At 42.8% G+C, this 16,704-nt stretch overlaps 1 protein-coding gene across 10 annotated transcripts in view; it reads left to right on the top strand.

Annotated features, from left to right (window-relative positions):
• The window catches only part of Rbms3 (RNA binding motif single stranded interacting protein 3), a 1,312,983-nt gene that overhangs the window by 1,159,214 nt on the left and 137,065 nt on the right, over window positions 1–16,704 (top strand). For all 10 annotated transcript variants that reach the window (XM_085828159.1, XM_085828156.1, XM_085828158.1 and 7 more), the window contains one exon: window positions 11,015–11,121. In XM_085828159.1, coding sequence (XP_085684285.1) covers window positions 11,015–11,121 — 107 coding nt within the window. The remainder of the gene's footprint in view (window positions 1–11,014; window positions 11,122–16,704) is intronic.

The raw sequence follows: 16,704 nt of genomic DNA, 5'->3' as shown, positions 1-16,704 counted from the left end.
TCATGACCAATCAGTCATTCAGTTAATCTGTGTTTCCTACACACTATCTGAGTTTTGGTATAAAATACTCCAATGTAAACTCTTGTGATCCAGTTATAGAAACAAGTCTCAGAAACTTTCTGTGGCTGACATTAATTTAATACAGAAACGGGGATCTAAAAGAACATATCGTCAGCCATTGGATTATGTCTATGCCTCATTCCTCAGCTTTCATTGGTTTGTGAGAATGACCGACTAAGTGTGATGCCTCCTTTTGAGGAAGGCGTCATGCATTTCTTTGTGACAGAGTGTGCGTGTCTGCTTCTTTTGGTATCTCACCATCACCATTGGGTGCCTGTGAAAGACATGTAACATTCAGTGGGAACAACTACCTCAGTGATTGTGCAAAAGTGAACACGCTTCCCGATTACAATGGCAAAGACATTGGCCAATGGGAAAACTGAAACACATCCTCGTCACAGAGATCCTGCAAGAAGCTTTTTCCAGTGAGAAGCAGGGATCAAAAAGCCTTTCTGGCCACATACTAGGTGTTAAATGTATTGTTACAAAATTGTGAGACTCCTTATGTAGAGGTATGTAAAAAAACTTGACACATGTGTCTGGTCACAGTATTGACCAGTTCTGCTGAAAGTGGTCTGCTGGCCTCAAGCCAGAGAGAAGCTCTCTGGGCATTGCCTACCCTGAGTAGGCTAAGTAGGTGGACTTTCAAGTATTGTTTCTGTCTCTCTCCATCTCCCTCTCCCTGCCTCTTTCTCCCCATCCCTTCTCCCTCATGTAAAAACTGATTAACACAGAGATTCTAGCTTTAAGAGATTTTTTAAAATTTAAAGTGATATGTAGATCTAGGAGGTACCTGGCAGATAATGTCATATGAGAGGACCTGAGCTCCGTTCCAGCACCCACATGGCTCACAACCACTGCAACCCAGTTCCAGGGATCTGATTTCTCTCTGGCCTCCTTAAGCACGTGCCCCCCCCCCCCCACACACACACACACACACCCCACACACACACCACATACACACAAATACCAATACATCTTTTTTAAAAACTATTTTCTCTCTCATTTCTAAACACAGCTGTCTGTATCTCTCATTACTGTGAGACACTTTTTTTCTCATAAGGCTCCTTCCCATATTAAAGACATACATAAGAAACTAAATACATGCAGTGGTCTGTTAATGAAGCATTATATACCAGGAATGTACATACAGATTAGACCTTTTTTGGAGATCTTCTACTTTGTTCATTTCTACTTGCTTGGTTTATATTTCTTTGCCATTTTTGGTCTGAAAGTTGAAAGTAAACATATGTAAAAAACGTTTAATACAACCCAAACAACTTGCCCATTCTGGCAACACAAACCATTATTAAATGGATAAATCATTTGAAAAGACCTCGATGGTTGCTTGACATTCAGTTCTAGTTCTAACTGGTGGCCAGAAAAATCAGTGTCATATTAACAAACACTCAATCCTCCCTGACTCATCTCCAAATTATGACATTCATTATATGAACTGCTAAAAGTGAATTTTCTTTTGCCTCTGATGATGAAGAATATAGAATAAAGTATTTGGAGAGAGTGCTGGACAGATGGCTCAGGACAGGGGAGGGAGAGATGGCTTACCGTTTAAGAGCACCTATTGCTCTTCCAGAGGGCTGGAGTTTGGTTCCCAGCTCCCATGTTGGGCAGCACACAGCCACCTGTGATTCCACCTCCAAGTGCTCCAACACTCAGCTCCATTGCCAGATGTCCTCATGCCCCCTTCAGACCGCTGGGCATCTACCCACACTTGATCACATATGCTTGCCCCTCCCCCATGTGTTTAAAACAAAATATATCTTCTAAAAAGTTTTTCTAACTCTAAAATATAATTATTCTGTTCCCATGGAAATTGTGGTTTAAAGTTGGAGCTGTCTAGTTTCACATCTAGAAATATGTATACACATCTGCCAAAAGACAAAGTACATCAAGGATAGGAAGAAAGCAGAAAGATAATAAGATGAGTGTTGTCTGCTAATGCCTAGGCAGACTATTTACGGGAGGCCCGCCTGTGTTTACTTGGAAGTGGGCTGTTCGAGGCCCTCTCTAGTGATTGACCCAACTGAAGATACTATTAAGTTTCAAAAATAAAAACAAATAATGTTCACTTTAATTTTGTTAAGCCAAAAAGTCTTCGGTGTCCTCTTATTTAGTTTACTTGAAACAGCAGATAATGAAACCATTACCCCATCATATCTGATTATATACTGATATATCATATTTAATATAAGGTTAAAAGACTAGAGATTCACCAGTAAGCAAGCAAAGAGTAATTACTTTATCATAATTACCAAGAAACTTTATTGCCATGCATTGGTGTAATTATATTTTGAATGCTCCCCATTTGAGTGAGAGACTATAATGTCTTCTCCCATCTCACAGTCTGAGGTTTATAACAGCCTCTTGCTTCCACAAAGGCCTATTCTTCATTTAGTCTCTATTTTAACTACTGTTAAAAGCAACTAAACAAAATTAATTGGCACCATAATCGTGCAATAAGGAAACTGAAGCCAGCGCAATAGTCCCCTGCTACAGAAATCAGTGCTTAGTCAGAGGAGCTCACGGTCGCCACTGGTGATCGATCCCTCCCCCAGTGTGTGGACCATCAGAACAAACAAATATCTGATTTTACTCTGGGCACAGATTGCTTGAGGAGAGGGTTAAATGTGTAAATCATGGCAAGAGACTGCGGGTAAAGAGGAGACCATGGGGATATATTTGTATGATCAAATCAAGGCATTTTATCATGCAGCTGTCCTATGCCTCCTGAGTGTTAGAAAATCATGCAAGTCTTGCTGCTGTCTGTGGAACGGCTCTTTAGAAAATGGGCAACTCCAGCTGGATATCCACAACTCAAGGATCATATTCTGGATATAAACCCATCTTCTAAAAATTAAGATTTATTTTTATTGTTTTTATTTATACATGTGTGTTTGTGTCTCTGTGTGAGCCACGTGTGTGCAGGTTCCTATGAAGGGCAGAAGAGGGTATCATATCCTCTGTAACTGGAGTTACAGGCAGTTGTGAGCCATCCTACAGGGGTGCTGGGAACTGAACCCATGACCTGTATCAGGAGGAAGAAATTATCCTAACTACTGAGCTCTCTCTCCAGCCCCATTTTTATAAAATAAAATATTTCAACTTTCATTTTGAGATTTAAGTTTTTAAAAATTATTTTGTAAATATTTGGCTAAGGCTGTTGATAGAGGAAAACCCATTATTTTAACTTGGCAATGTTAATGAACATAAATGCCATTTTCAGTGGCCTCAACCCAATATCTTACACACATTTGCAGTACAATCCTTCAAGAATGTCACTGCGCAAGAAACCTTAAAATTCAAAGGCATTCCGATGGAAAACTAAAGACCCTTGCTCTATGACTTCTAATTTTCACTCAGTGCTAAAATTGTTCATCCAAGGTTATTGTTTATTTCAATGAACAAAAGTACTCAAAGACCTCAAAAGCATTTTAAAAGCCTTAATCTTATGGTCCCTAAATATTTAGCACTTGACAAATAGGGAATTTGCCAATATTTGCTTTGGTGGCATGTCTGTAATTTATTTTTTGTTTTGTTTTGTTTTGTTTTTAGATTTGCATTCAATCGTATGTGTACAGTTATTTTGCCTGCATGTGTGTCTGTGTACCGTGTGTATGCAGTGCCAGTAGAGGTCAAAGAGGGCATCAGATACAGAACTGAAGGTACAGATGTCTAGGAGCTGCCCCCTGGGTGCTGGAGATGGAACCCAGATCCTCTAACTCTTCTAATCACTGAGCCCTCTCTCCAGCCCCATTCTTCTCTATATCTTTTTGCTGCCAATGGATAAGAGATTCCAGGGTTAATTAATCATTTGAGGCTGTTTCTTTTACTGCAACCATGACATTTTAAGTCTAAATAGTTCAAGATTCTACAGGAACTCCTTTAAATATGTATATGTGAGCATGTAGGAATATATCTGCGTGTGAATGCGCACACGCACACACACACACACACATGTGTGTGTGTTTTTATGTGCATATTGTGTGTACATTGTATGTGTGTGTTTAGACATGTGGATGGAGGTTGTAAGTCAACCCTGAATGTTGTTCCTCATACCATCCATCTGGTTTGGGATACAAAGTCTCTCACTGGCCTGGGACTGAATGGTTTGGCTAGGCTGACTAGCTAGCGACCTCTAGGGGTCTGACTTTCTCCGTCTCCCAGTTCTAGGATTAAGCGTATGCTTTTTTACATAAGTTACAAGGGTTGGTCACAGATCCTGCTGTGTGTGTGGCAAGCACTTTACTGATGGAGCCATCTTCCTAGCCCTTTAGTGCATAGTTCTTTACCAGTCTCCTTGTGTAAGCAGATGTACAATGCCTATAAAGATATGCAATATATATTAAAATTAAAATGAATTTTGTAATTACAGATACATACATACTTGTTTTAAAGAGGACAAACGTAATCAGGAGTTATTTCTTTGAACAGACTTCCTGAGACCTGACTATAAAATAATTACTATTTATGTCTTAATGTGGGACAGAGAGAAGGCCTTCCCCAGTACAGCTGAATGCTTGTGAACAGTTAGATTCTCTACCTAAGAGGAAGATGTATCTTTGACAGTTTTGCATTTGTAATAGAAACTTTTGCAACCAAACAATGATAATATCAACAATAACTAGAAAATAAAACCAAACCAAACCACAGAGAGTTTCCAGTCAACCTCTTGAGATTTGAAAGGTGGGATACCCTGCTCATGAGGACATGGAAATGTTGAGACACCCTGCTTACAGATACCCTGCTCATGGGGAGATGCAGCTTTCACAGGTCTGCAGTTCTGATAGAACCTTTGTGAGCCAGTACCCAGCGAATGATAAAATTAATAATAGCCAGTAGCAAAAGCAAATGAAGCTTCCAAGGAGCCCAGTGCTGCCCACCACCATAAGCCCACAGGCAGCAGCCACACAATCTGCTTCAGGAGAGGGCTATTACCAAAAGCCTTGTGGCATTAAAGGGAAGCAGGTTGGGGGCAGAGGACAGAAGGGCAACGGCAGTCTGTTTCTCCCGAAAGCATGAGATAACCAAGAGGACAATTAGATATTTGCTCCTGATACAAACGGCAGCAAATGAAGACAGGGATCTGACCACAGGAGAATTCCAGGGTATGGATTAACTCCATCTGGTGTAGACACAGTGAACATCCATGTGAGAGGAGCTTCGACCTTGCCCTCAGGAAGGAGATAAGGCAGGAGCCCCGAGTGAGGTCCTGTGTTACCGGACCTCGTGACTTAACTGTTACCTAGTTTTGAATGTCAGGTCTCCAGACTGGAGCAAGGCACTTGGCCATTACTGGTTCCTTATTGTAAGGTGTCAGATAAGGGACATTTTTATTACCCAAGAGACTTGCCTTCATCAGTAAGTGCAGCAAGGGCCTGTGCAAAGGGAGAGGGCTTTATAAACCTTAGTCATGGCCAATACAAATGAAGAGCTTTAGTTATCAGGACCAAAAGGAGGTCCCTTCCTCATGCAATGCTTCTGAGCTAAAGAGAAAGCTGTGTGAGTCGAAGGAAATTGCTGAGTCTCATGGATGAAGGACCCATTCTTTTGCTTGACTATAGAGAAAATAGTATGTGTGTATGAGCATACACATATGTCAAACTTGGAAATGGCATGCCATGAACACGTATAGTAAACTCAAAGAATTCATTTGGGGGGATGTAAGGGTGGGTTTGTTTGTTTGTTTGTCTGTTTTTTAAAGTCGGTAGCCCAGCAAGTTGGTCCAGCTGGTAAAGGTGTTAGCTGCAAAGTCTAAAGACTGGGCTCAGTTGCTATGATTCACATGGTAGAAGGGGAGAACCCACTACTGAAAGCTGGGCTCTGACTTGTGATAACTTAAAAACTGATTCAGGGCTGGTGGCCCTCGCCTGTAATCACAACACCTGAGAGAAGCAGACAAGAGGATTACGTTGGGTTTCAAGACATCCTGGACTACAGAGTGAATTCTAGCTTAGCCTAGGCTACAGTGAGATACCCTATAAAAGCAAACAAAAACCAGACAAACTACAACATATCAATAAAGCTATGTGTATCATATTTACACATGCAAATTTCAGTGGTAGAAAAGTCTTTTGCCTAACAGGCAGGCTGGGCAACACTTGTAAGCATGGGGAAACCAGCCAGTTGTTGGAGCAGGTAACGTAAGTTGTTTCTAGATTTCTGTACCTCGGTGAGGAGTTTGTCCTTCTGCCGATGAAGAGATGGCATACATGCATGGCACCCCATGGGACTGGTGAACATAGCCAGACTCTCAGAAAGGCCAAGGGAGCAAGCACTGTGTGGAGATGGATGGTTTTACATGGCATACACAGCTTGCAAATCTCACAGGAGATGTTCTCAGTCATCAGGCATTGGCATTGGTGATTGCATTTAGTTTTTAGCATGCTCTTCTGGAGGGAGAATTGACATCAGTTATAATTAAAGGCAGAGGCGTAGGCAGATATTGCTCAGGCTTTCCCTTGTGGGATTCTTTGTTTCATCAAAGTCACTACTCAGTCAGGTGTTCCATGGATCAGACAATGAAAAAGGGCTGGGTCCCATGTTTTAATATGGAGTGCTATCTGAGGCCTTACTTTTATCTCAAAGGATACCCTCAGACCTCCGACGCTTGTCTGAAATCGCTCCTTATAATGAATCCCACACATCTTCATTTATAAATTATCCATAGTGTGTTGGTTACTTTTCTGTGGTTTTAATAAAGCACATGACGTATGGTTCTAGAGAGATAAATAGCCAGCATGGTCTAGAACTGTGACAGCATGGACGGAAACCATGGCAGCAAGTGGCACTCAGGACAGCAGGGGCAGGAAGCTGTGAGCTCACACCTTCGAACACCAGCAGGATGCGGGAAGGGCTCGCACACTGGGAACAGCACTGCTCCATGATATACTTCCTCCAACAAGGCCACATCTCCTCACCCCATCCTCAAACAGCACCATGAAGGGATGAGCAAGTGCTCACACATCTGAGCCTATGGAGGACATTCTCAGTCAAACCACAGAGCACAGTAAGGCATTAACAGCAAAGAAAATGTAAAAGAGTGGCCGTTACACTGACATAAACTCGGTGAGAATGTGACCTCTGCCTCACACTGGAAAGATCGTGCTATGCCTACCTGCCCTCTTTAAATGATGTGACCTGATACTGTCGTGTGAGATACTTCTCCTGTGGAGACAACACACACACACACACACACACACACACACACACATTTATTCATCCTGAAAGGGAACCCACGACAGACAGATCAAAGCAACAGTGGCACAATACATGAGCAATACGGGAATGTTTGTCGGTAGTATAAACTGGAGTGTGAGTGGGGGTTACTTCCAGAAGCACAAATGACTAAATGACTAAGTAAATAAAGTAAAATAAACTGAAAAAATATAAAAAGCAGCTGTATTGTGGAAAGGCCCAGCAGGACACAGGAGACTGCTGTCACAAGGTGTACTGTCTGTAGAGCTGGCAGGCTGCTCAGCTGTTGTTTATTTCTTTCTATACCACTGTGGTAGGGCAAGAATCTTCCACATCTCTTTTCTTGAAGATGTGAGAGATGAGCCCCCTTCCTTCTGGGGGAAATGTTTCAGTTTGGAGCAAATGGTCATACAACAGGCACTGCACTCACTTGTGTGAGGACCTGAAGCGAGCAGAGCATGACTTCAGTGTATGAACTGCCTCCTTCCTTTAGGAATTAATTCTAGAGCTTTTATTTAGCTCCTTACATAAAAGGCCCTTCTCTTCTCTTTGGCAAATCTTACCACCATTATCCCCTTACCACCATTATCCCCAGCATTCCCCACTGCAGATGCTACTGGCCCAGCAGCTACTTCGTTCCTGCCATTGGTACTGGACCTTCTGTGGGGTATTCCGGTTAGCTGCAGGCAAGCACAGATAACCAACAGAAGGTCTGGTAGCATCTGCAGTGGTAAACACCAGGCAAAGGATGACTCGGGCCCCAGGTAGGGTGGGATGGAGTGGTTCTGAGATTTCATCAGGTTTTCAGAGCACCACAATATACAACATGGTTTTATTGCTTCTGAGATTTTTCCATTAATTAATTAATTAATTAATTAATTAATTAGAGATAAGACCTCATGCATGCCAAGCAGGTCTCAAACTCATTATGTAACCAAGAATGCTCTTAAACCTCTGATCTGCCTGGCACCAACCTGCAGGTTCTAGGACTACAAGCAGGTAGCATCATGCCCGATTTAGGCAGTGGTAGAGAGTGAACTCAAGGCTTGGTGGATACCACACACATGGACTCTGCCAGTTGAGCTGCATCCTTACACCATGTATTCAAGGCTCTTGAACCACACCTGATCCCTAATAACTATAACTGCGGACTGTGCCATTAGAAAGAAGCAGGACTACCCTAGGATGCCATGTGCTCTGTGTGGGACAAGGACTCCATCTTATTTTTCATTTCTCTTCACCAATGGTGAGCCATGTCCTGTTCTTTTCCTTCTGTTCTGGAAAAGAGCTATCTGCAGCTAACAAAGGGTATCGGTCAGAATATTATTGTCCTTTTTAGTCAAGTCATTTTCAAATATGTATTTATAGACAGTCTATTTGTAGATGCTGGCTTGCTTATATTCTTTCCCCACTATTGATTTTTGAGACAATTAGAATTGTCTTCAAACTTGAAAAATGCCCAGGGATACAATTAATATTTAGCTGAGTTTGTGTTCTTGGATGGCAGGGGTAGGAAGTGATTTATTTTGGTTAATTATGAACTTACAAAATAATATTTGGTTTATTCCAACACACACACACACACACACACACACACACACACACACACACACACACACCAGTCAATTAGCCTCCTCAGGCTTCTTAATGTGTTCACCAAATTTGCTGGTCAATGTGACTTTCTCTTCAGACATGTACAGATGTGGAGGCAGTCACCAATTAGCCACAAATGGTGCTCACAAATGGTGCTCATTTGAGAAAGACTCTTTGCAACACCAGTGTTGGAGGAGCCATTCTAATAGACCTTAATTTTGACCACATTCTTCAAGGAGAAGTATTTGCTAAAAATGTGCAAGACCCCTACACACATGCTAATTTATCAGATAAAGGCAGAAAGAACCTCTCTGTTACTGGAAGCTAGGATTCACCCTAGTACCCCATCTGCCAAATAGCTTGGAGGCTGAAGTTAGTGGAAGCAAACAGGCTTACTCAGGGTCAACACTAAGAAAACAGAGGATGTTTTACTGTCTCAAGTTTCTACTTCCCAGGATTTAGTGATCTTCTATGGGAGGGAGAGGGAGAGGGGTACAGGGAGACGGGGCAGAAGTCCCTTCTCCAGGCAGGGTTTTGGTCGTCAAGGTACTATCTCCTTCTTCTTGCCCTCCTCCTCCTTCTCCTTCTCCTCTTCCTCCTCCTCCTCCTTTTCCTCCTCTTCCTCCTCCTCCTTCCCCTCCTCCTCCTCCTCTTCCTCCTCCTCTTTCCCCTCCTCCTCCTCCTCTCCCTCCTCCTTCTCCTCCTCCTCCTCCTCTTTCTCTTCCTCCTCTTCCTCCTCTTCCTCCTCCTCCTCTTCCTCCTTCTCTTATTATATTTGAACCTGGCTCTTGGGATTCTGGGGGCAACTTACCTGTTTTCACTTCAGACACAGTCTTTTCTCCATGTCAGATCTCCGAGCTGAGGAGGACTTAAGGAGGACTCTTAGGGCATGAGTCCTTACCAGTTTAGAGCTAGGAGGAGAGAAGAGACAAAGCCCACATCCCGCTTCCCAGAAGCTGCCCTGACATGCTTGGTGATGGCTTATCAGATTTCTCTCTTGCTATCCTGACAGTTGGTCTCCTTGGCTTCCCACTAGCTTTTACGGGGAATCTGAAGGGAGAAGCTTTGGTGGAAGATCCACGTCTGGTCTTTGAGCAGTTCTAGAGGATTAGTGAGAAAATGATGCTAACTCTGCTGCTATTTAGTAAAATCCCCACCTCCTTGGCAGCAGCCCCCAGCAGCTCCTTTCTCTTCTACTACCTGGGGATGTCTGTCACTCAAGCACAAGACGAGGATGCTAACGAAATCAAACCCCATACACCCCAACCCCTACATGGGACAGAGAGTTAAGAGGCTTTACTATGCTGAGGCCTTGCAACCCCTCATAAGAGATGGTGTAAGAATGGTTTATGGCCCTACTCGGTGCCTGGCTTCTTGGCACATAGACAATGCCAAATTAACTCAAGTGGCACAAATCATTCCACCAGTTCCAGGAAACTTCCCAAAACCAGAATTACCCTCCTCGTTTAGGAAGAGTTCTCTCTCAAGGGTCTCTCTTCCCTTCAGGTCTCCTGTCATGTTTCCTCTGGCTGCTCTCTTCTCTCTCTCTCTCTCTCTCTCTCTCTCTCTCTCTCTCTCTCTCTCTCTCTCTCTCGCTCTCGCTCTTAAGTCCCGGTCTGCTGCCTCTGGTTTGAGAGTTCTCACACCTCAAAAACTCAAACCCTAATCCCTGGTTGCAAAGCCCTCTCTCCAAATAAAGCAAATTTCTGAGGTGTAGCTTTATGTTCAATGCCTTTTCAAACCTGCTGCTCTGGTCTCTAAAAAAAAAAAAAAAAAAAAAATCAAAATTGATTTCTGTAGTTTTCATGGTGATAGTACAGCTGCCTAGAGAGGGCAATAGCCACTGTAGGTGCTGGGGATGGATGTAGGTCTTACTGCATGGGGAGACTCCTGTCTTGGAGACAGGTGCTTGTTCTACTACAACCAGTTTTCTAGGAGTGTATGTAACAATCTCTCAAGGTCCAGCCATGCTTTCCAGAGGCCCAGCAGTGGTAAGAACACCAGTGAAGCTCAGAGGAAAGAGGGTGAGAACCCAGAAGTTACTTCAGAATGCATCCATAACCAAGACGCACTGTGAAACCACCTGGAATGACTAGGTGTTCACTTGGCTGTTTGCTAATACACTTTTCCTGTCTTACCTTTCCAGCCCCCAGTGAACCTTTGCTGTGCAAGTTTGCTGATGGAGGACAGAAGAAGAGACAGGGTCAGAGCAAGCACACCCAGAACGGGAGGCCATGGCCCAGAGAAGGAGAGGTGAGTCCTGAGAACGGCTCCGGAACTGGGTGACGGTCCTCCCTACGAAGGTGGCAAAGCAGTCGTTTGGAGCCATGCAAAGAATCAAGTCCCCAGTCAGGGAGATGACTCAGTGGTTAAGAGTATTTGCTGTGCAGGCGTGGGACCTGACTTTGGATCCCCAGAACTTATGGAAAATGGTGGTCATAGCTATATAAGTCTGTAATTCCCACAGTCAGGTTTGGGGGCATTTGGAGCTAGGATTGCTGGCTGACCACCTGACTCTAGGGTCATGAGAGACCCTGTTCAAGGGATGAGATGGAGGGGTAGAGCAGGACACATAATGTCCTCCTCAAATACATGTGAAGAACATGCACAGTCGTGGGTATACATGATACTGATATGACTCCAACCCCCATACACACTTAGATCTCACAGGAAACCAAATGTCCAGCCTCAGACAGGTTTTAATGCCTTCATGTGTAGAGAAGAGAATGACATTCTGTTGAGAAGAACAACGAACTTGAAAATCGGCATCAAGGGAGCAGGAGATGAAGCTCGTGTGGTCGGGTGGTAGAGCATGGCCCTTCTGTGCTAGAAACTTGGCTTTGATCCCTAGCATCCTATAACACAAACCAGAATCCAACCCCAGTCGTTTGAATTCAAAGGCAGGGGGATCAGATGTTCAAGGTCATCTTTGGGTATATTGTTAGTTTGCTTGAAATTAGAGCCAGTCTCAAAAAAAAAAAAGGCTTCCAAGTGTCTACAGAAATCTGAAAGGAATTCATAATCACAAGACGAATACAAATGGCAGGTTGACATTTCTCCTTTAAAATAAATTTTATCAGGAAGGCTTTCTGACTAGTTACCCTCTTGTCTGTCATGGCTGGAGTACAGGGAGGGAGCTGAAGGAGTCGGAGAGCTATCAGGCAGCAAAGGGAATGTATGGCTGGTGGGAAGTCCCACTATAGGGTATGTAAGGTGGCTCAGCCTTCATAACAAGGAGGGGAAGAAGGCAGGCACTCAGGGAAGAGGGTAAGCTTCTCTTGCATTTGCAGGAAGTGGGGTGGGGGAGGCCAGTGTGCTTTCCCCTGTGGAGATGTGTGCCTTCACCTGCACAGCAGGGTTTGTCAGCTGCAGGGCATGGGATGGAGGAGCAAGTGGTCGAGTTCCTGGGAGAGAGGGGATCTGTGATCGATCGCCTCACCACAAGTAATTGATCAGTAATTACATAGTGGTTATGGCATGCAGCTACAATTATTTAAGGAAACACTTTCAGTGTTTTGTTGTTGTTGTTGTTTTTGTTTTGTTTTCATTTTTTGTTTGTCTGTTTCTTTTGTTTTGTTCTTTTTGAGAATCAGTGTTTGCATTCTGAAAAAAAGCAAGAATTTAGGTTGCTTTTACCCTGTCATGGTGGTTGCTCTCTTAGTTTCTTTTCCTGTTTCTGTGTAAAAACAAACAAACAAACAGACAGGCAGACAGACAGACAGAGATAGAGATATATCCTGGCAACTTAATGGAGAGTTTATTTGGGTTCAGTGCGTTGTGACTCTATACCTTATGGGCTTGGGAATTAATGCTCTTGGTTATTTATTTTTGTAAAATAACAAGGAAAAGGTACTTAGGCTTTTGTAGTTTTTTTTTTTTTTGAGGAAATGTGATACAGCTGTTTGAATTATTAAATAAGTGACATTCTGCGGCAAAGCCATAATTTCAACAGGGGAGTTTTAGTTTTTCTGTCCTAAGCACCTGATTTGTCCATTTGTCATTTAAGAAGCATCATAATTATGTGCCATCATATTCTCTGAACACCAGGAGAACTGTTTTAAGAAAGAAAGGAAGCTGGGAGATTGTCAGGAAATGCTTTAGCCATTTTCTATTTTCTGAGTCTGTTTTGAGCGTTTCTGTAAGTGTCTGAAAACCCCTCTAGAATTGCATAGCTGTAGTCAAGCACTGTATAATGTATATCATTATAGTAAGAAGTACATAACATAAAACCAGAATAATCATTGAGTATCAGAAGCCAACGGAAAAAAATGCAAGAGTGTTCATATTTTCTGTGAGAAAGTAAGCTGAGATTGTATGTGTTTTAATGAGGGCATGGGGGTGACCTGTGTCTTGGGGATTGAGTTTAATGCATCAGCAGAGAGTCTTGTAGCCACAGCATCATTACATTTGTCCCATACAAAGCATTCATAGTCTAAGAAGACTCATTTGACCTTAAAATTTGATTAGTCAAAATGCTTGTTAATTACAGATATCTTTGCACCACATACTACAACCCCAGCTCTGTGAGTTCAGGAAGAAACGTGGCTCTAATGACAAAATTTGTCTCATGTGGAAGAATCTGTAATATTTTCCTCAGGTCATGAAGAGGAAGTTATAGGAAGATCACATATTTTGATATCCATGTAAGAAACCACAAAACACAAGCAAACAAAACCAATTCTTGGTGCAGAGGGAAATAGAGATTGTTAATTTAGGGACAACTATAAGTGACTGTGGCCAGGACACACAGATACTGATGACCTCACATGCCATGTCTCAGTGTAACAACCACGGAGTTTCAATAGCAGAACAATTAAAGCTATAAATCAAGGTGCTTAAGAAATATATTGTAGAACAGGAGCTAGGTGAATGGCAGCAATGCAGGAAGCTTTGCTATGGGTCCCGGGTGCTCTCGGGTGACATCCTTAGGCTCTGCTGTGGGGGAATCTAGAGTCTCTGTTTATACAGTCCAAAAAAGTTTTACCTCATGTGTGGGGTAAATAAAGCCCAAGGGAACCTGACCTTCAACCTGCCACATCCATTCCCTTCCTAATCCTGTGTAGGTTTCCCCTACCACCACTAGAAACTTCAGTTCATCAGAAATTAAATGGACGAATGTAAAATCAACATGGAGCTGTCACCTGCTACTTTACACAGAAGTAGGACTCAGGGGACAGTACACTACAGCTACTATGGTGCAGAACACTGCCAGGTCGAGCTGATGATCCAATGGTCCCTAGATTGTGTTTTCAGTGTTTTGAGTTTTAAGTTGCTTTGATTGTTTTCAATTAATCTATGAAAACTCCACACCCAGACACACACCCAGATCAGTGGACAGGCCTAGGGACATGGCTCAGAAATTAGCTCCTTTCCATCCTAACCTGAGACCCAGAACTCAGATCCATAAAAATAACAGGTGGCATGGTGACCCACCTGTAACTCTATCCTGAAGATATAGCTAGGGATTCTCTAGAAAAACTGGCTAAGGAATCTGGACATCTCATGAGCTCTGAGCATTTCTGAGCAACCTTATCTCAAGGAATATGTGGAAGAGCAATTGGGGTTGATTTCCAATGTCAGGCTCAGAACGCCATGTGGAGATTCATGGCATAGATGTACAGAGGTGCAAATACACATAAACACACAACACACTCATAGAAAAACACATACTATGCACACCACACACCCATGAAAATAAGAACACACATACACACACCACACACAAATAAAAAACATACACATACACACACCACACACATGAAAAACACACACACACACATACACCTTATGTACATGAAAAAAACAGGCACACATCACACACCCATGAAAATAAACACACACATATACCACACACATGAAAAACACACAGATATACACAACATACACACATGAGAAAACACACACATACACTACAAATAGATACCATATACACATGAAAAACACACACCACACACATGAAAAATACATATATAAACATACACCTTACATACATGAAAAAACAGACACACATCACACCACATGAAAATAAACACATACACATACCACACACATGAAAAACTCAGATACACACACCATACACACATGAGAAAACACACACATACACTACATATAGATACCATATACACATACCACACACATGAAAATAAAAACATACACATATACCACACACATGAAAAATAGAGAGATACACACACCATACATACATGAGAAAACACACACATACATACCACATATAGATACCATACACACATGAAAACACATAGCCCTATACACATACCACACACATGGGAAAACACACACATACACATGAAAAACACACATACACATACACCACACACATGAGAATAATAGTGGACCACCTAGTCCAGCATTCTATAATGCTATTTCGAGTCTTTCTTGCGTTATGTTTATTAGAGTACAATTCACAAATAAGAACCATAAAATGATATATAGACTAAATTATAGACAGAGGTTTTATTAGTGTTTTCTTTTTCATATTTTACACTTCCAGACTGATTATCCTCAAAACCAGCAACATTCTCAAAATAAGTTTCATGTACTCCTGTTTGTCACTGTTTGTCACCTGCGACGCTACCTGCATCCTCTGCTTCAGGTGTTCGACCACCCTGGATGCCTGTATAAAAAACTGATGTGAAGATTCTGGGTTGAGACATTAGGGAAGAATCTTGGCTATTTTCTTCCTCTTTTCAGTCTCAGGACTAAGAGGTGTAACTCTCTCCTCCAGATCCTTGTCTGATGGGTAATGTGTCCGTTCATTCTCATGCTGCTGTGACAGACGCTTGAAAAGGTGACTTAAGAGAGGAAGGGTTCAGTCTGGTAACATTCAAGAATACAGTCCATCATAGGGGAGAAGGCATGGCAGGAGGAGCACGAGGCAACTGCTCACATGGAGTCAGTCCTCAGTCTAGAGGTAGAGATGAGAGATGAATGCTGTGCTCAGCTCACTCTTACAGTAGGTATGCCCACCTCAACTAGACTAATCCAGACACTCCCTTATAGTTACACCCAGAGGCTGGCCTCCCAGGTCATTCTAGATCCTGTCCAGCCATTAAGCATTAAAGCTGGTTCCATCTTCATTGACCATTACAGTGAAGCAGGGTCATAGTTTTTAAAGAGGATAGTGTGTGTGTATTATGTATGTATATTTCAGCCTATAAAGCAATGCTACACATTTCAGTCACCGTTGAGGTGGGGCTGCTTCAGCATGGTGTCCACCTGTAACTGTGGTACTTTAGAGGCTTAGGAGGAGAATCATGAGCTTGAACTACATCCCGCCTCAAGTCTAGCAACTTGAGGTCAGTTGCAGGCACCTTTCCAGAAGCAACTGAAGGCAAGAGAAGATGGGGAGAGGGTTCTTGCTCATGGTGATCTGGTCTGCACTGGACACCCTCTGACTTTGGCTCCTACTCGTCTGTATTTCATTCTGGTGGAAGCATAGTTCCAGACTTTCAGACCAAGTCCAGAGTATTCCTCCAACCCCCTGTGAATAAGGAATGGACAAAAGTGGGGGGGGTCCTGTATTGCGATCCCATAGTGGTATCTGGGCAGGAAAGCAACATCCTAAGGGAAGACAGGAGTCAGGACACAATTCTATCCCAAGGGATCCTCCTTTCTTAGGCTGTCAGACTACATCACCTTGAATTTGAAAAATTAATGTAGGGAGCCAAGCTTGAACTCCAAGGGCAGCAACCAAAGGCACCTGTTCTGTATCCATAAAAGGGAGTAGACCTGTGGATGCGGGGCAGGCATGGGGGAAACTTTTCTAGACCCAGGGTCCTAGAGAGTTTAAATCCAGCATCCCACAAAACCCCTAGA

This window comes from Mus caroli, unplaced genomic scaffold (assembly GCF_978045245.1).
Source record: "Mus caroli unplaced genomic scaffold, Mus_caroli_1 scaffold_11, whole genome shotgun sequence".
Taxonomy (NCBI): domain Eukaryota; kingdom Metazoa; phylum Chordata; class Mammalia; order Rodentia; family Muridae; genus Mus; species Mus caroli.
The sequence above is the reverse complement of the archived record's forward strand: the minus strand, read 5'-3'. Positions and strand labels throughout refer to the sequence as shown.